The sequence below is a fragment of the Dryobates pubescens genome, chromosome 24, assembly GCF_014839835.1.
Source record: "Dryobates pubescens isolate bDryPub1 chromosome 24, bDryPub1.pri, whole genome shotgun sequence".
In the NCBI taxonomy this organism is placed as follows: domain Eukaryota; kingdom Metazoa; phylum Chordata; class Aves; order Piciformes; family Picidae; genus Dryobates; species Dryobates pubescens.
In genome coordinates, this window is record NC_071635.1 from 14,865,653 (window position 1) to 14,886,135 (window position 20,483).

General features: G+C 46.7%; 1 protein-coding gene across 3 annotated transcripts in view; it reads right to left on the reverse strand.

Moving 5' to 3' along the window:
- SLC10A7 (solute carrier family 10 member 7) overlaps nucleotides 1–19,179 on the reverse strand; it is a 147,731-nt gene extending 128,552 nt beyond the window's left edge. For 2 of the 3 annotated variants that reach the window (XM_054172687.1, XM_054172685.1), the window contains exons 1-4: nucleotides 18,968–19,179; nucleotides 15,184–15,266; nucleotides 9,670–9,806; nucleotides 5,168–5,243 (exon numbers count right to left, since the gene is read on the reverse strand). In XM_054172687.1, the coding sequence (XP_054028662.1) occupies nucleotides 5,168–5,243; nucleotides 9,670–9,806; nucleotides 15,184–15,266; nucleotides 18,968–19,067 (396 nt within the window). In that variant the 5' untranslated portion in view covers nucleotides 19,068–19,179. Of the gene's footprint in view, nucleotides 1–5,167; nucleotides 5,244–9,669; nucleotides 9,807–15,183; nucleotides 15,267–18,967 lie in introns of those variants that run through there. The other variant, XM_054172688.1, reaches the window with a different exon arrangement.
- Between the last annotated feature and the right edge of the window lie 1,304 nt (nucleotides 19,180–20,483).

Consider the following 20,483-nt stretch of genomic DNA (forward strand, 5'->3'; position numbering starts at 1 on the left):
TCAATTGAACAACAAAAAAAACCCAAACCAACAAAAACCTCAATGGCTTTGCTGTGGATGAGAGAGCAAAATAGCCAAAGTATTCTTTAATAAAACTAACTGTCTGCCATGATTTATCTGTACAATTCCATCATAGCTCTTCCCTCTTATGTTACACTTTTCAAAAGTATGTCATTAAGCTGCCATAAAAGTCATTGCAAATTGTTGTTGTTGGGTTTTTCCCCCCTCTCCCAAACTGATACTAGACTTATAGATCTAATTTTCAATCTCTTTTCTTCATTACTTTGATTCTTAAGGAGGGTATGACATTTGCTGTCTGACTACTTTGTAGTAGTACCTGGCATCTCTACAGCATCTGCCTAAGGATCTCTGAGCTTTCAATAGGTTTGTCTTTACAGCTTTACCTTGAAATGCTGACACATTTGTCTCTGTCTTGCAGAAATGGACAGGTAGAAGCAGACTTATAAAGAATTAGGATTTATAATTTCACTGAAAAACTACAAGACATAAAAGAAGAATAAAATGACACCAAATGACCCTCTGTGCTGTCAGATGCTGCACTGTCATTATAATCATGACCTTTCATGGCTCCACAAGAGCAAAGAATAAAAGTGAGGCCTTCTGGTTTTCATTCCAACTTTAACTACATGGACTGGCCATGGACAAATGAAGAGACTTCATAATTGTCACTGAGAACAGAAACAACTAAGTAACTGATGAAGTGTCACCAAACTAAAAATTAGATTATTATTTCTGATAATGATGCCTCTATTTTTTTTCCAGTGTACATCTAAACACTTTTTTTGCTCACAGGGCTTCAGATGCCATCAAAGTAAGCTCAGTACTTGAACTGATTTTGCTTAGGAACAAGAGCTAGGAACAGGCTAGTTTAGAAAGCTGCTGCAGGGGTAATAAAAGCAACGTCTAGGAAATCACAAGAGGAATGATGGAAAAACAGAGTGAAGCGGGAGAAACAGAGACCAAGAGGACTTAAAGCTTAAGTAACTTTGGTTTTTGGTACCCCATGTGTTTGAACCATCAGGAAAACAAACACTGGTAGAGTGTACAGCTGCTACTAAACACTGACAGTTAAATAATGAAGATTTTTTAGCTTACCTGGGTTTGCACTCACAAGCCCAGAACACTAACATTTTCAAGGATGAACATAGTTCAATCAGAATTCTTAGTATCAGCTTTGATGACCACACCTTCCCCAGCCAACAAAGCAGAACATTTTATTTTGTACCCTCAGGCATGTACCAATTAAAAAGTAGATCCTTGTAAGATTAACCAAAAAAAAAAGTAAGTTTCCTTTTATCATCTCACAACTGAATTCTACAATTGATAGGCTGCAAAATCCCCCATCATCCAAGTAGCTTCTAATTGTAGACTCCCTTTCTAAGCACTTGACCAAATACTTAATCACCCTGTCCCAGAACAATAAAACACAGCTCTTACATAATGCTTTTCAGCACTGATCTTCAAACACTTCACAGAGTTGCCATTCCCCATCACTGCTAACCTCATGGAACCATAGAATTGTTAGGGTTGAAGAGACCTCAAGGATCATCCAGTTCCAACCCCTCTGCCATGGGCAACAACACCTCGCACTACATCAGGTTGCTCACAGCCACATCCAGCCTGGCCTAAAAATCTCTAAGGATGAGGCTTCTACCACCTCCCTGGGCAACCTGTTCCAGTGTTTCACCACCCTCAAGGGGAAGAACTTCTTCCTAACACCCAATCTGAATCTACCCATTTCTAGTTTTGTTGCATTCCCCCCAGTCCTATCATTACCTGACACCCTAAAAAAGCTCAGAGACACAATATCCTACTCTCTTCTACCCAAAAATTTAATGACAGAGCTAAACACAGAATCCACATTTCCTCAGCACCAGGTCAGGTGTTTCTACCATGCCATAGTGCCTGCCAGTTCTTTGAGAATAAGCCAAGTCCAAATGACATTCAACAGTCACTTCTGCTTAGATAAACAAAACCTTAAATCCTCTACACTGTCATAAGTCAACTATCCCAGCTCTTGTGTGCTATGTTTCAAGAAATCCAAAGAGGTCTTCAGAGCACTTATTGAGGGTGTGCCTGTACTCTGCAGCAGCAGGACACTTCGCAGACTAATTAGCTCATGTGGAACTTCCTCACTCCATTGCTTCTGAGCAAGCTCATTTATCTTCGTACCACATTATGCAGGGTGGCTACGCCCTCAGACAAATCAATTTCTCTAGGTAAGGGATACATGCTTGACAAAGAAAAAGCCATTTAAGAGACTATTACAGTACAATCACATAGTTCAGTTGACTCCCAGATTTAAATTCTTTGTATATGAGAAAGGATTTGAAAAGGGGGAGGAGGAAAATGATTGCTCTGCTCATGTCAAAAGGATAAATGTATCAATAGAGCTTAGGTGAAATATAGTGAGAAGATGGGAGAAGGCCTTCTGCCCTAGCATGAAGAATGTGATTTGCTGCTCTTCAGAAGAAAAATTAACAATAATCCCAACCTAAGAAGCATCAAATTAAGAAAAATATATATATTTGCAATGAAACTTGAGCAAGTCTGGCAATAAACTGTTTACACTGCACATGTTTAAAGGCTGTTTCTCCTTTGCCTGATCGACAGCTGCCTAAACATGAGCCAGCAGTGTGCCCAGGGGGCCAAGAAGGCCAATGGCATCCTGGCCTGCATCAAGAATAGTGTGGCCAACAGGAGCAGGGAAGTCATTGTGCCCCTGTACTCTGCACTGGTTAGGCCACACCTTGAGTACTGTGTCCAGTTCTGGGCCCCTCAGTTTAAGGACACTGAGACTCTTGAATGTGTCCAGACAAGGGCAAAGAGGCTGGGGAGAAGCCTTGAGCACAGCCCTGTGAGGAGAGGCTGAGGGAGCTGGGGTTGTTTAGCCTGAAAAGGAGGCTCAGGGGAGACCTTATTGCTCTCTACAACTACCTGAAAAGTGGTTGTCTCTTCTCCCAGGCAACCAGCACCAGAACAAGGGGACACAGTCTCAAGCTGTGCCAGGGGAAGTTTAGGCTGGAGGTGAGGAGAAAGTTCTTCACTGAGAGAGTCATTCATCATTGGAATGTGCTGCCCAGGGAGGTGGTGGAGTCACCTTCCCTGGAGGTGTAAGAGGGGATTGGACGTGGCACTTGGTGCCATGGTCTAGTCATGAGGTCTGTGGTGACAGGTTGGACTCAGTCTTTAAGGTCTCTTCCAACCTTAGTGATACTGCCTACCTTCCTGTCAGAACTCTCAGTTCCCAAAACCCAGTAATTCTTGATGTGCTTTGTCACTAACAAATTAGACATTTTTACACTCCTCCAACACCTTGTGCTACAGAAGAATTAGAGGCTCAAGCTTACTTTGTCAGTGATTTATACAATTACATACACACACCTTACACAATACAGTTTCCATTTTCCAGTTGGTACAAACACACACCCCCACCCCCATCCCAGAAAAACATTACATTAAACAGTGAACTCTCATTGGTAAGAAATGAACTCTCTACACTTCAACTATAACGAATTGACTAATCACACCTTATTTTTATTCAGAGGGTCTTTGCCTTGTTCTAAGGATAAGACAGAGAGTGCTAGCACCAAGTCAGCATTCATTCAGTACTTCAGTTCTAGGGGGAATGGAGCAAAACCAGAAATGGGTAGAATCAGATTGGATATTAGGAAGTTCTTTGCCATGAGGGTGCTGAGAGACTGGAACAAGGAGGTGGTGGAAGCCTCATCCCTGGAGGTTTTTAAGGCCAGGCTGGATGTGGCTCCAAGCAAGCTCATCTAGTGTGAGGGGTCCCTGCAGGGTTGGAACTAGATGATCCTTGAGTTCCCTCCCAACCCTGAGAATTCGATGATTCTAATTTACAGCACCTACACCAAGAATCATAACTGGAAAACTTCTCACATCTCTGTTGATCACTAATATGCACCTGAATGATTTTCTTATCCTAATTACTCCACAGCACCTCCACCAGACATTTTTCTGACTCCTGTTTTTGGGTAGCAAACTGGGAGACAGCGAGGTGCATCAGGATTGCCTGTAATTAGAGATGCTCGACTTGAGATGCTTTGGGTCTCTCTTCGGAGGATAGAGCAATTAAACAGCACTTTGTCAGTACAAAGTACAACTTCAATCTATTTCAGCGCTATCATGTGTTTTCAAAGCTGACATTAATCGGTCCCAAGAGTCTGAACTCAGAAAATGAGAAGTACACAACTAATGGCCATGCTTAAAAAACGTGGCTGAAGTGACTCGCCCAGCCTCACGCAGGAGCTCGACAGCTGAACTGAGATTTGGCTCCAACCCTCCAGAACAGCAGCCCAACAGCCCCTGCTTTAAAACTAACCTGTTGTTATTCTCTCCCTTCCTCACTTTCTAGGTCTCATCCAGTTAAGAGGAAACAACCTCATTAATCAACACAGCTGGATTAATTTCCTAAAAGCTGCCTATCTGGGTCTTCCTGATCACAGCAAGGTAAAGAAAGGGTCTGAAATGACATCGGAACATGCCATTTTAAGGCAGAAATATAATGTGACCACACACAGACTCCACAAACAACAATTCTGGCATTTCCTATCTGCTGAGCACTTTGTTTTGCAGCACTGTCAGAGGACTCCACATTCCTAGAATTTTCTTTTCACACAGGCTCCAATAACAATCAATGTAAGAGTTCAATTATTATTGGTGTCTCAATTGTCTCACTTGCTACACTTGCAGCTCTAAGCTTCAGGAATTCCTACTACAGGGTCTCTTAATATTAAACACCATCCAAGCAATCACTGCAAGAGCAGAGCTTCATCACAAAGCTATCTAGGAGTCAACTGGTGCGCAGCACACAAACATTACTCAGTTAGGCATTAGAGTGCAGCAACAAGCAGAAATCTACTATCCCAAGTTTCTATCAGAAACCTTCCTATCAACTCAGAAAGCTGAGTCTCTTCCAATCTGATCAGTTCCAGCAGATTTAACATGGTGCTGTCTCCCTTGTTTGACACCAACACAACCCCCGAGCTTTAACTCTGGAATCTTTCACAAACCACAGTAGCATCACATTGCAGAGAGTGTTTTTGCCACCAGTTCAAGGTAAACAAGTAATTGTTAGAACTTGCTTAAAAACAAAGCTTTCAAAAGCAAAACAAAAACTCACCTCATTTCCACCAACAGCTTTGGTTAATATTACTGCAGAAGACACAGGAGGTGGCATGCAGCCTACTGTCTGCAAGCTGAAAGCAACAAAAGAGAAACGTTATACTCCTCACATAATGCAAACACTATGCAACCTAAAACCTTTAAAAGCCAAACACTTAACCCCGCTGTGACTCCATTTCCCCACCTGCAGTACTGTATCTACCATTCACAAGGATATCTACACATCTGCCCCAAAGACATCACATGTCCTGGTCTAGTTAAGTGAGAAAGTAAGGAAGTAAGAAAGAAAGCAGGGATGCAAGCTCCTATTTTCTGGGAAAAACTGTTAAGTGATAAAAACACTACTAAAGTAGAAAAGCTAGAAGAACCATGCTCACTCTTCCAGGTTTCCACTACACTTTGGTTTTCCCCTACTAAAATAAATATATTTTAAAAATCACTATTATGCTGCTTATTTCCTGAACATTTAAAGCCCATTGATTGTTCAATTTTGATGCATGTTTTTACTTCCCAGTGAAATCACCCAACTCCCATTAATCAAAATACCAAAAGCTTTCTCTTCCATTTCAGAAGTCCAAAAGACACTATTATTATTCTCAGACACTTTCCCCATTGTTTGTGCAGCAAACTAAGGTGGGAAAAAAGTGGTGACCTTCCCTTTGTTTTCAAAGTTGGTCCACAAAAACTGATTATTACAGAAATCAGTTGTATCAAATGTCAAGGGAGCTGGTAGAGGCCCCACCCCTTGAGGTTTTTAAGGCCAAGCTGGATGGGGCTCTGAGCAAACTGATCCAGTGTGAGGTGTCCCTGCCCATGGCAGGGGGAGTAGAACTAGATGATCCTTGAGGTCCCTTCCAACCCTCACGATTCTGTGATTCTAAATGTTTATTTAGAAACAAGAACATATCACAATAAATCACAACTAAATTTGGGGCTAAGGAAAAAAGGGCTTCTAAAGAAAAATTCTGTTGACTTAGAAAAATCAGTAAGGCATGGAATCACAATATCACAGTATCACCAAGGTTGGAAGAGACCTCGAGGATCATCGAGTCCAACCTGTCTCCACAGACCTCATGACTAGACCATGGCACCAAGTGCCACGTCCAATCCCCTCTTGAACACCTCCAGGGATGGGGACTCCACCACCCCCCTGGGCAGCACATTCCAATGACGAACGACTCGCTCGGTGAAGAACTTTCTCCAGCCTAAACCTCCCCTGGTGCAGTTTGAGACTGTGTCCTCTTGTTCTGGTGCTGGTTGCCTGGGAGAACAGACCAATCCCTTCCTGGCTACAACCACCTTTCAGCAATGAGGTCTCCCCTGAGCCTCCTCTTCTCCAGGCTAAACAATCCCAACTCCCTCAGCCTCTCCTCACTGGGCTGTGCTCAAGGTCTCTCCCCAGCCTTGTTGCCCTTCTCTGGACACGTTCAAGTGTCTCGATGTCCTTCTTGAACTGAGGGGCCCAGAACTGGACACAGGACTCAAGGTGCAGCCTAACCAGTGCAGAGTACAGGGGCACAATGACTTCCCTGCAGTAGAATGAAATAGTCTGTGAAACCTTCCAAAACATAGGGTCTATACATGTTTGGAAGTACTGCAGTTTGAGAGAGTATTGGAGATGCTGTGCTAAGAGCCATGGGTTAGCATGAGACTTGGTACAGAGAAAAGTTGAACTCAATTGTAAAGGTCTTGTCTAACTACAATAATACTCTAAGTCTAGTTTAGAACAACCAACTACCAGTGACGAGCTACTTTGCACTTGTAACTGCGTCACTCTGTGCCTGAGAACCCCAGTGACAAAAAGCTGTAGCAAACTGAAGTATCAAATCCCCACAACAGGGAGAACATCACAGTACAGCTGACAGACTGCAAATACACCAGAAGCTTAAAGAGAAGAAACAGGTAAATGGCAATGACACTATTCAGTTTGTCAGCTACAGACACTGTGGAAAGAGGCAACCAACGTAAGCATTATAGGAATCCAATCACAAAGTGCCAAGCACCACCTTGGAACTGCACACAGTACCTTGAGCTTACAGTGAAATAAGCTAAGGAAGCAGAGAGCTGTCAGCCCTCAGCAGGGTAAACTCACATTGAAAAGAAATGCAGGGGGGAAATAAATGGTGTGGAAACGTTTAGAAACGGACAGAAAAATATAGAGCAGGCAAACCCACGGTGAGCCTGATGTCCATCCCCTAGACTGCTTCTGATACTGTTATCTCTCTTCTACATGGCCTCTTGGCAGCCAGCTCCTTGAACTCCTCACCTGCAGTGATAAGGGCTGGATTAAGTTCAGAGTTATCCAGAGAGCTACGAAATGTGCACTGAGATGAAGTGCATTCATCTCAGCTTGGCAGGGACTCTCTGCACTCAATCTCTTAACCCTCTCTCAAATTGAAAACTGTTCTAATTTAAAACAAAACAAAGCAAAAACACCCCAAACAAACCAAATCACTGGCAAGCTATGGGTTTAAATATCCTTCATATCAAAGCACTAATCCACAAAACAACTAGTGCACACTAAGTGGAAATACTTCTAACCAGCTGTACTGAAGCACACATCTGTGAACTTTTTCCTTGCTTTGTGTCAGCTACACACAGTATGGCCAATACACAAAGTCCTCTAATGGCCAGTAGGTTACTACAGATAATAACCAACAACCTGAAACCTTCCACTGGTTCAGGTCATGCTAGAAACACTAATCTCAAGGGTCCAAACACTTGCTGAAGAGCAGTACTGAATACCTGATCTGCTGGTACATTACACACAGCTGAGGAGTAGAGGCCCAGGTCACACATCACAGTATCACTAAGGTTGGAAGGGACCTCAAAGATCGAGTCCAGCCTGTCTCCACAGACCTCATGACTAAACCATGGCACCAAGTGCCACATCCAATCCCCTCTTGAACACCTCCAGGGATGGGGACTTCACCACCTCCCTGGGCAGCACATTCCAATGAACAATGACTCTCTCTGTGAAGAACTTTCTCCTCACCTCCGGCCTAAACTTCGCCTGGTGCAGCTTGAGACTGTGTCCTCTTGTTCTGGTGCTGGTTGCCTGGGAGAACAGACCAACCCCTTCCTGGCCACAACCACCTTTCAGGTAGTTGTAGAGAGCAAGGAGGTCTCCCCTGAACCTCCTCTTCTCCAGGCTAAACAATCCCAACTCCCTCAGCCTCTCCTCACCGGGCTGTGCTCAAGGCCTCTCCCCAGCCTTGTTGCCCTTCCCTGGACACATTCAAGTGTCTCAATGTCCTTCTTAAACTGAGGGGCCCAGAACATTGTAGATATGGAACTACCAAAGCTGTACCTCCTGCCCTTCCACCATGTGTCTCTGCCATAAGCTATGAGTGGCAGAAGAGGGGAAACTGCAAACATCAATAGTGTGCTTCATTCTCTTCTTCACCTGTTTTTTAAAGGGAGGCTGTCAAGGCAAAACTTAACCAAAACTTAGAAGATGCTTGGGAGGATGTCCACAACCACAAAGCCATAAGCCTCTTAACACCACCCCAGACAGAAAGGAAATAAAAAAAAAATCAAGCAAACCTAAGCATACAAACACAGCTGAAAAGCTGGGACCATCTGAACCTCCCTCTCAAATAACATTTACAGCAAAACAGACTGTTGTAGAGGATGGGAGAACCTACCATGCATTCTGAAGCAAGACAGGAACTTAGCTGAGGGCTCAGCTGTGCCTTTCAGGCAGAACCTTGTACAGAGAGCAGTGGAAAACTACAGTCCCCAGGGGAGCCATCCTGCCTAAGGGTGCTGCATGCCCTTGGGAGCAGGTGCTGCTTTTCCCAGGCCTTTGTGAAAACTCTCAACAAGCTCCCACTGAAAGCATGCCTGAGGAGGAACAAACTTTTATCAAAGCCTGAATTGTTCCCACCTGTTTTCATTAGGGTACTTTAGCGTTTCTAGGGGGGAAAACCCAACCACCTACAGCTGTGGGGCATTAGGATAAACTTCTGGTTACAAAAGTTCTTGCACCTTGCACTTCAGTCACTGAAATTCCCTTGGATTAGGGGGGAATTTTAAGATCATTGAGGAAAAACTGTCTCTGTTCCAACCTATCACCCAACACCATCTAATCAACTAAACCATGGCACCAAGCACCCCATCCAGTCTCTTCCTAAACATCTCCAGTGATGGTGACTCCACCACCTTTCTGGGCAGCCCTTTCCAATGGATAATCACTCCTTCTGTAAAGAACTTCTTCCTAACATCCAGCCTGAACTTCCCCTGGCACAGCTTGAGACTGTGTCCTCTTGTTCTGTTGGTTGTTGCCTGGGAGAAGAGACCAACCCCTACCTGGCTACAACCTCCCTTCAGGTAGTTGTAGACTGCAACAGATGATCTTGGGCACATACTGTGTTTTTGACAGCAAAGTACTGGAGCACAAAAATCCTTCCACAGATCTTACAAAAAAACATTGCAATGTTGGCAACCCTTTAAGAAGACAACAACAAATAGATTTCACTCCATTATGCTTAAACATACCCTTTTAACAGCCATTCATTTATAGGTGTGATTGATAAGAGCTGAAGAAAGAGCCATATTGCCGTTGGGAAGAACACAAGTGTAAAAATCTGGACAAAAAGGTGTAGCTTCACATGCATCAAAGCACTTGTCAGCTCCTGCAAAAGAAAAAGAAGAGAGGAAGTTGCAGTCACAGTATCACCAAGGTTGGAAGAGACCTCAAAGATCATCGAGTCCAACCTGTCTCCACAGACCTCATGACTAAACCATGGCACCAAGTGCCACATCCAATCCCCTCTTGAACTCCTCCAGGGATGGGGACTCTACCACCTGGGCAGCACATTCCAATGACAAATGACTCTCTCAGTGAAGAACTTTCTCCTCACCTCCAGCCTAAACTTCCTCTGGTGCAGCTTGAGACTGTGTCCCCTTGTTCTAGTGCTGGTTGCTAGAGAGAAAAGACCAACCCCCACCTGGCTGCAACCACCTTTCAGGTAGTTGTAGACAGCAATGAGGTCTCCCCTGAGCCTCCTCTTCTCCAGGCTAAACAATTCCAGCTCCCTCAGCCTCTCCTCATGGGGCTGTGCTCAAGGCCTCTCCCCAGGCACTCCAAGGACCTTCTAGGCAGTCTTTGAGCACAAGGAGAAAGCCTTGTACATTTCAGCTCTCCTTGATTGAGAAGCAACATTCCCTTTCCTCTCCCTTAAAACAACTTGCTCTCTTTTCAAGTAAATAATGCAACCTAACTTGCTAGGATTCTCCAGCTGACACCCCATTAGAAAAAACAAAAGAGCCATACAAAAATGTGCATTTCCATGTACTCTCATGCAGCCCTCTCTCAGCTTCAAATTTCCACAAAACAACCAAATACTGCATTTTCAACCATCCAGATGCATGCTGATGTAATTATACATCTGGAAGTACTAGCAGTTCAGCAGTGTGTCCTTGTGGGTTTATTGCTCTTTAAATTATCTCCCAAATTTCCCAAAGGAAAAAAAAAAACCAACAAACCACAACAACAACAAACCCCCCTATCTTTCCTAGTCTTAAAGTTACACAAAACATGGACTTAAAACATATATCTTAATCCAGATTGAGCAAGATACTGGCCTTCCAGGATCTGAAGGGGGCTCCAGGAAAGCTGGGGAGGGACTTTTTAGGGTGTCAGGGAGTGACAGGACTGGGGGGAATTGCCCCAACCCAGATGCAGGACCTTGCACTTGGTCTTGTTGAACCTCATGAGGTTGTCATGGGCTCACCTCTCCAGCCTGTCAAGGTCCCTCTGGATGGATCCCTTCCCTCCTGCCTGTCTGCTGCACCACACAGCTTGGTGTCATCAGCAAACCTGCTGAGGGTGTCTCAATGCCACTGTCCATGGCGCCAACAAAGATGTTGAACACAACTGGTCCCAGTAATGATCCCTGTGGCACTCCACTTGTCACTGGCCTCCACTTGGACATGGACTCATTGACAGCCATCCTTTGGGTGCAGCCATCAAGCCAGTTCTGTATCCATTGAATGGTCCATCCATGGAACCCATCCTGTGCCAGCTTGGAGACCAGGATGTGATGTGGGACACTGTCAAAGGCTTTCCTCAGGTCCAGGTAAATGATGCCAGTTGCTCGACCTTCATCTATTAATGTTGTGACCTTGTCATAGAAGGCCACCAGGTTTGTTAAGCAGGACCCTATAGTGGCCTTCCAGTATCTGAAGGGGGCCTACAAGAAAGCTGGGGAGGGACTACTTAGGGTGTCAGGCAATGATAGGACTGAGGGGAATGGAGCAAAACTAGAAATGGGTAGATTCAGATTGGATGTTTAGAAGAAAGTCTTCACCATGAGGGTGATGAGACACTGGCACAGGTTGCCCAGGGAGGTGGTGGAAGCCTCACCCCTGGAGGCTTTTAAAGCCAGGCTGGATGTGGCTCTGGGCAACCTGCTCTAGCGTGAGGTGTCCCTGCCCACAGCAGCGGGGTTGGAACTGGATGGTCCTTGAGGTCCCTTCCAACCCTGACAATTCTATAATTCTAAGAAAGTAGCACTCTACTCAGTGCTTGATTCACTGAATAAAACACCTTTTCTTTTTGTTTTTTAACAAAGAAAGCCCTTAAGCAGGCTCTGTATCACACTGCATGATAAAGTAGGCTTTCTTCACACATAACTAGTCACAGCGTTATGAACAGCTCCAGTGCAGAGCCATTTCATCTTATCTCAAAAAGAAAGCAAAAATAAAATGTCTGGTAGTAGAAACACAGCCTGTATGGGAAGAAAAGATACAACTTTAGGATGTGTGTCCAGCAGATGGAGGGCGGTTCTCCTCCCCCTCTACTCTGCCCTGGTGAGACCTCACCTGGAATATTGCATCCAGTTTTGGGCTCCCCAGTTCAGGAGTGACCAAGATCTGCTGGAGAGAGTCCAACAGAGAGCTACAAGGATGATGAAAGGACTGGAGTACTGCCCTATGAGGAAAGGCTGAGAGCCCTGGGGCTGTTTAGACTGAAGAAGAGAAGACTGAGAGGGGATTTAATAAATGTTTATAAATACCTGAGGGCTGGGGGCAAGAGGGAAGGGACAGACTCTGCTCAGTTGCACCCTGGGACAGGACAAGGGGCAATGGATACAAACTCCAGCACAGGAGGTTTCACCTCAGCATGATGAGGAACTTCTTTACTGTGAGGGTCACAGAGCACTGGAACAGGCTCCCCAGAGAGGCTATGGAGTCTTAGTCCCTGGAGACCTTCAAGCCCTGTCTGGATGCATTCATGGGTGACGTGTGCTGGATTCTACAGTCCTGCTCTGGCTCGGGGGTTGGACTCAATCCTCAGAAGTCCCTTCCAACCCCTAACATCCTGTGAGCCTGTGACTGGTAAAAACCAAAGCAAATGATTTCTTTCAGCAAAGCTGCTAATTCCTTCCTGCCAAGTCACCTCCAGCCCCCAGATTTCCTAGTGGACCACACTGTGAAAAGCATCCCCAACCTAGGCACTATCCCACATACAGAAGTGCCCTTTTATTTCTTTTACAATTGGAAAATGCTTTAAAAACAGGTGACTCAAAGAAAACTGTGTGACATTTTCAAAAGCAAAATCCAAGACAAAAAAAAACAACCTTGGGAAAGGCTGGTTAGAGCTTCCAGGGAACAAAGAAGGTGAATGCAACACACGGCCAACCCAGGGAATGAAGGGATGCTCCACCAGTGCAAAAAGTCTTTGCAGATCTAAACTACCAGTCTTCAAGATGTCTCTAGTGGTTGACCTTCAGAGCAGTTATTCCTGAGACTGTATCAACATAGAACAAACACTGAGTTCACCCTCTTAAGCAATCCACAAGGGCTTACCCTAAAATACATATGTCACTCTCTCTCCAAAAGCAGAAGTCTCAGAAACATTCCTGGCAGGTGCTAGTCACAACTCTGTTCCTGCACACCAGGTGGAAGAGGTTACCTTGTCTTTCCCAATATTTCAGATCCTTTGGAGAACCTGTCCTAGCCCCTCACTGGTCAGTGTGGATCCCTGTTGCCATCCAGTGATTCCTTTTAGAAGGTCATAGCTGGACTCCTCTGGGAAAATACCCACACAGAGCAAACAGTGTTTCCAGCAGCTTGCCAAATTCTTCACTGAAATGGCTAACTCAAGGATGTGATTTAATTTCTGGGGCCCTACAGGAGGTATTTGCTTTTAAAGAGTAAACTATCCAGGCACTGGAAACTGGAAGAGCATTCTGTTAAGGTGGAATCAGATGTTCTTGTCATTCCTGGACACTATTTCTACAAATTTAAGTCAGCTCTAGATTTGAACATCTATCTCAGGCTCTCCCTGAGTGTTGCCAGTTGTTTTGTAAAATGCTCTCTGAATACATCAGGAACTTTTCTTTGAGGATGAGCTTTCACAGTGGATAAAACCAGAAGCATAACCTTAAAAGAGGCTCAGCCATTTCTCATTTTCTCAGCTTTACCAGAAGGCCTCCATTAACACCCCACTTGTTATCATTTCATCAAGCATAACAAACATGTAGTTGTGATCTACCCAACACAGAACAAGGCAGAACAGCCAACACACAGGTCAACAACTAACAAAGACAAAAGCAGAAACAATTTACTCTGCAATCCAAAAACCTGGATATTAACTAACTAATAATATCAACTTTAGGCTGTGTCTTAAACAATTAAAGTATGCCCCAAAGTACTTTATAAGACCGTGACCTGGCCTCCTAACACATTTAAGGATTGATTGATACATTTTAGAAAGCAGCAGCACAAGGTGCAATGAGTGAAATGTCTCTTCTCCCAGGCAACCAGCACCAGAACAAGAGGCCACAGTCTCAAGCTGTGCCAGGGGAAGTTTAGGCTGGAGGTGAGGAGAAAGTTCTTCACTGAGAGAGTTGTTAGCCACTGCAATGAGCTGCCCAGGGAGGTGGTGGAGTCACCGTCCCTGGAGGTGTTAAAGACGGGATTGGATGTGGCACTTGGTGCCATGGTCTAATAGGCATGAGGTGTTGGGTGACAGGTTGGACTTGATGATCTTTGAGGTCTTTTCCAACCTTGTTGATTCCATGATTTTATGATACTATGATTTTTCTTCCTCTTTATCTTCCACCCCTATAGCAAAATCCTGATGGAACAAATACAAGGACAGCACCACTCCTGGAGTGATGCTTCCAAAGTAATCCGAGATCAACTACCTGGACGTAAGTATCAGCTCCTGCAAAAGCTTCATGTAAATCAATATATTACTTTTAGAACCACAGATTTAAAAAGCAAAGTGATGCAGGTTCAGGGCAGGACATAAACACATTGTCCAGAAACCTGTCAGTCACGTCACTAGCACTGGGAATCTAATCAAGACTTTGATAATGCTGCTGATTTCACTCTCACTCACAGCTGCTTTACAAGTACAAAGCTACAAACTAGTGACAAAGTTTTACATCTGTTCTCTGCATGCAAAGATTTCTAACCCTGAAAGCAGAAAACACCACGTGACCGGTAGTGCTTGGGCTCTGTGCATCAGGTCCTTTCTCTCCCTCTGTGGAAGAAAAGTTCCCCTCTGCAGGCTATTTCCATTAGGATTATTGTCACAGGACAACAGATACCACTGTTGTTCCAGTTTCCCTTTAAGGCCATAACACTCTTGACAGCTGCTACAGAACTAACTGGAGTTATTTGCTGCACTTGTACTGTGTCCTGGCAGAACCAAAGGCCCTAGGGCCAAGAACTGCCAGCAGACACAGAAGACAGATGCCATCAAGTCACACACCACCTCTATTTGAAGCATGATACAGGCAAAAAAAAATTGTGGGGTGTTTTTTTTGGGGGGTTGAATGTATGCTGTTCTCACCCTGATGTGGGTTTGGGACACATCCAGGGTGTAGATGGTAATTCCATAAAGGTCCAATATTTATCTCCTCTTGTCAGCTGTTCTCCCAGAGTCAACAACAACAGCATGTTAATTAAGTATTCCAATTACTTTCAAACCTGATCGAAAGCAACACAAAGCTCTGCAAAGCAAACCAAGAACGAAGCAATGAGAAATTACAGTACCTCTGTTTTTAAGGAGAGTCCACTGTTAAAGAAGATAGCTGAAACAGCAATGTAAGTTATGGTAATTTCTGGTTTCAAGGGTCCTAAAAAATATAGACAAAGAGAACAAAGTGAACTACAGTCAAGGAGATAATGAGATGCATCTGCTACATCAAAGTAAATGAGACTAGTTAGAAAAATACCTGGGGAAAACCTTATCATTAAAGGGTCTAATGAAAAGAATGAAGTTTCTATTAAGCCACAGCAAGCATGCTCTTCATTTTTAAATAAAAGCAAGCCAGTGAGTGGAGAGGGAGCTATGATGTCACACAAATTTGGCTTCCTGTGATTACAGGTCACTGGGAACTAACAGACAAGCCCTGGAAATGTGAAAAGGGGGAAATTTTCATAGCTCTGTCATCAAAGTATCTCTACAGCATCAGCAAACTCAACCCACACACTCAAGCAAAACTATTTTCTGCTCTCTCCACAGGGCCATCAACATCATCCACACATCTCCACCTCACTCTGTCCCCCATGACATGCACACCTCTCTGGCTGCCTGCACAGAGGAAGCCAAACAGCACCTTATATTTCTTTGGGACGACACAAGTCTGTGTCATTCCCCTGCAACAGGGCTGTGGCAAAATGGCTCACTCCAGCCCTACAATAACACCTTTCAGACACTCTGCTGCAGTGAGATCAGCAAGGGCAGATGCCTGCACCTCCAAGGGTTCCACTAGATTAAAGTCTTACATTTGTATATATTTATATCCCTTTTTTTTTTTTTCAGGGAGATTAAAATAAAGTATTTTTTACACTTCTATAAAAATGATGAATTCTCTTAATACACTTTGCCTTTGGAGGCCACCAAGCACAAAATGTGTAAACTCATTTTTTTTTCATGAGCACTCAACCAGTTAATATATTAAGAAGAAAATACTAGCAGTCTACTTAGGACCAAACTAATACCCAACCTCTGCACGTGACAGCAAGTTGTCATTAGCAAAACTGCAGCAGCAAACAAGCAAGCCTTTACTCAACACTCCAGAAGAGAAGATCCTTTCTGCTCTCTCAGATGAATGACACATTGATGGTCACACTGGAGCAAGGTCAATGATCCTTACATTAGAGGGATTTGGTTGTACACCCAGGCTAAGCAGTACTGCATCTAAAGTCAGTTAAACCCAGATCCTACTTTCAGAAAGACACTGAAACTCTGTGTGTGAAACAAAAACTAAACCTATACGAAGCAGAAGGCAAAAGTAAGGCAGGAAATGCAAGAGTTAAAGCTGCAACAAAGCATGTGGCCAGTTGCAAAATTATGGCACTGTTAACTGAATAGCCAGGGGAGGGAAAAAACCAACCAACCAACCAAAACCCTAGAAAAGTTCTACAAATACATATACAGCAAACCATATTCTATATATTTATGCAATAATATATTTTTCCCAATCTTGTAGAAGATTGGAGCATTTTTGTACATGCACATGCACACTGGGCAGACAGGCAGTGGGTTGGTTAGCCTGGCTAAGACAGGGGTTCATCCAGGAGCCAGGTTTTCTGCTGTAAGGTTTTCCACTGGGCTACCTGAACTCCTTCACACAGAAGAAACCTCTCCCACTAGAGCAACCACACGTTCACGGGGAGCACTGGGAAGTCTGATCAGAACAGATCCCCTCCATCTCTCCTGCAAAAGGAAAGCTCTTTTCACAAAGGAACTAAATGGACTCATTCATCAACTAGGAAAACACACAGAAAGGGCTTGGCTTATGCCCTGAAGGTGGCAACAGCACATATCTTTGTTATTTGGGGCACAGTTTTCCACTGGTATGGATGGCCCAGCATCCAGTAAGGCCCTGCAAATTACAACCCTTGAGTTTTGTCAGCTGGAAGATGACAAACTGAGGTTTGCTGATAAGCCCCCACCTCTTCTTTTCTCTTGGTTTTAAACTGAGCACTGAGCTCACATAGCTTCAGAAGAGGGACACCGCTTCAGGGAGCACAAGCTCAGGAGTTTGAATCAGTGCTTACAGGATTTTTCCAGCGAGTTGTCCCAGGCACAATACTATGTCAAACCCTGACACCTCTTTGCAGTAGGATAATTAAATGAAGTGCTCCATCACAGCACTTCCATGCAGGAAATTATCTCCAAGTTAAAAGGATCTCCCACACTGCTGCTAACAATTAGCATGACAATCAAACCAGAACGGGGGACAAACCACTCCGTACTATCAGTTTAAAAGTCGTCTTTAAGGTCTGCTGAAGACACAGCACACAGCCTGCAAGAAGCTCCATGTGGGTCCTACTCACCTATGCAAAACAACACACAGATATTAGAAGGGATCCTTGCACAGCAGGAATTTGCCTACCCTGAACTCCATGAAGTACCGGAGCCTTACTTGCCACAGCAAATATTCAGAGACATAGTTTGGGTTTTTTAATCACTTTCTTTTTTCCCTCCCAGAACCTAAGGGAGGGGAAAGGTTGGCTCCTCAGTGAGAAGCTGTCTATCCTCAAACTTCAGCTCTGTTAAGAAAACAAACAAAACAAAACTCTACCTGTATAAAAGCCCTGCCAGATTCTTCCTCCCCTCCCATAGCATGGAGCTGCTAAAGGAATTCTGTTCAAGCATTCTACAGCCCTTTTCTTAAATCATCACAGACCAGTTAGAAAAAAGAATAAAACAATAATTTGCCCTTGAAAGCTGTGAACATCTGAACTGAAATTACTCTGCAAACTAAGCAGAAGCTGATGCCAGCATGTGTACATAAAGATATACCATACCACTGGCCATTTCAAAGTGACACTGAGTATTTCATCAGCTCTTGCTCCAAGAAACAGAGAAGATCTCACTGTTTAGAGAAGGACAGGTCTGGTTTGTTTACTGTGATCGCTGGACACCATTCTACATAGATCTTTTTTCCACTGCTTTCCCTCATCTGGGGGGGGGGGGGGGGGGGGGGGGCAGTTCATTAAGGGGGAGCAGAAGGCAGAAATCTCTAAACTACAAGTGTGCTCTTATTAAACTAAAAAAAAAAGGCACCTGACTGAAATGCAGCCACCGAGATTTTCATACAATAGACATTAAGCTGCACCTCTGGAGGAGGTCACAGCTGGCAGACCCTCATCTGCTGAGCTGCGATGCCCCTCTTCAGAGTTCAAGTTATTGCACAGTTTAACTGGACTACATTCACAGCTGCTATCCAGTTTCACTCCTGCTAACCCAGAAAGAGTAGGACATCACGCGAGCAACTGGTACAGTGCCTCGCAAAGCCACAGAGGAACACACACCGAAGTATTTCTTGGGTACCCAGGGAACGGGGACTGCTGAACGAGCAGAGAAGACGAGCTGCTGGAGGTGCAGGGACCGCCGGCGGGCCGGGAGGATGCGGGTGTGTCCCGCACTCCGCAGCGCGTCCCCCTGCGCTCATGGGCAACTCCGATGTCAAAGTTTCCAAGCCCTGATAGCCATGGGGCACCCGAGCAAGTCTCAGCATTCCCGGCAGCAAGGCGATCAGCACGCTGCCCGCGGGGACCCGCAGCCCGGTCCGCAGCTCCTCCGCACCGCAGCAGCGAGGCGGCCGGCTCCCCGCCCTACGGCCAGCACCGGGCCCGTCCCGGACGGCCAGAACGTGGCGGCGGGGTAGGAGGCAGGGCAGCGCCGGCCACCGGGAGTTGACAAACTACCGCCGGGCCCCCGCGAGGGTGCACAGGCTCCCCGGGGGCCCGCACAGGAGCTCCCTGCACCACCCACCGAACTACCAGGGCGAACCGCTCCCGGCGGGGCAGCAGCCGGACTCACCCCCTTTGACGCCGACGGTGGGCTCCAGCCGCGCCACCGCGATGACCAGCACGATCCCGAGGATGAACCACTCCTTCCGCAGGCGCTCCAGCAGCCCCATGGCCTGCCCCGCCGCTCCCCGCCGCCCGGCACGGCCCAGCCCGGCGCGGCGCAGCACGGCTCGGCGCCGGGGCGGGGTGCAACCCCACCGCCCGCCGGCAGGACCAGCCGGATCCGCTGACAGGAACAGGCTCACCCACCGCCGCCATCGCTACCACGCACTTCCTAATAGCCACGCAGCCGCCGCGCCGCCCTGCTGCCCGTAAAGCCGCCTTCCCCCGTCGCCTTCGATCGCCCCACGCTGCAGCCTCGCGTCGAGGACGGGGTGGCGGCAGCCACGGCGGGTGGCGGGGTTTTGGAGGCGGAACGGCGGCATCAGCGCCATGGCTGCTTTCACCGGGCGGGCGGAGGAGCTCAGCCTGTTAGAAGCAGTCCCGGCGGGCGGCGCTGCCCTGGCGGGCGCAGGACTCTACGAGCGCGGCGGGGCTCGGGGAGGGCGGGGGGGGTATGCGCACTGTTTTGGTACATTACAACGGCGGCGTGACGGCCGCCGCCTGACGCGGAGGGCGGGCACGACGCGGCGGGTCGGGCCGGACCGGGCAGCATGGAGCAGGCGGGAGGCGGCAGCGCTCCTTGGACGTGGCACCTCTCCCTAGACGTGCGGGACCCACCCCGAGCGAGATGAAGCAGGCGGGACTCCCCCCGGGCTTGCGGGCACCGCCTAGCCGCTCGCTTCCACCACCCCCCCCCGCCTTAAGTCGCGAGCGACCGGCCGGGGAAAGGGGCCAGAGGTGGGATCGTTCCGTGGCGCTTTGAGGGTTGGGTCTGGCAGGGAAAATACTGACAGCTGACATCCTACAGCCCGTATGAGGGACGCGAGGAGCTGGGGACAGGCGGTGACCGCTGTGCCTCAGGCGCGCGGCTTGTCCCGACACTGCACGAGGGCGGCACGGGACCGGGTGCCTGTTGCTCGTCGCCGGCTCGGAGTCCGCCCCTCGGTTGTCTCCTGTCCGGCCTTAGCCGACCCAAAGGCTGCCCGCACGAAAAAGAAACGCCTGTCGCGACTTGCCGGTATCACCTGCTGCGACGTGTCCCGCGGCCGCCGAGCCAGCCGGCTCCCCAGCTGCCGGTGGGTCCCGGTGCGCAGGTCGGTGGGTTTATCTCGGTGTTAAATACGTTAACGTCCACACTAGGTAGCATAAACCCTTACCCTGCTGCTCGACCCGCGCTCTCCATTTCCGATTCCCCTCTCGTCTTCGCTTTCCCCATGGATTCATTAGCCCAGGCTCTGCCCGGCCGCGACCCCCTCGCCCGAAATCACATTAACAAGGAAATGATAAAGTGCGGGACGTGCTGTCATCGCAGCTGCTCACCCCAGCGCTGCCATCGCTGCCCTGTTCTGCCGGCTTTCGAATACATAACACTTTGCTGGGTGATTTCTCAACACTACGGCAAATTCTGGGCTCCCCAATTCAAG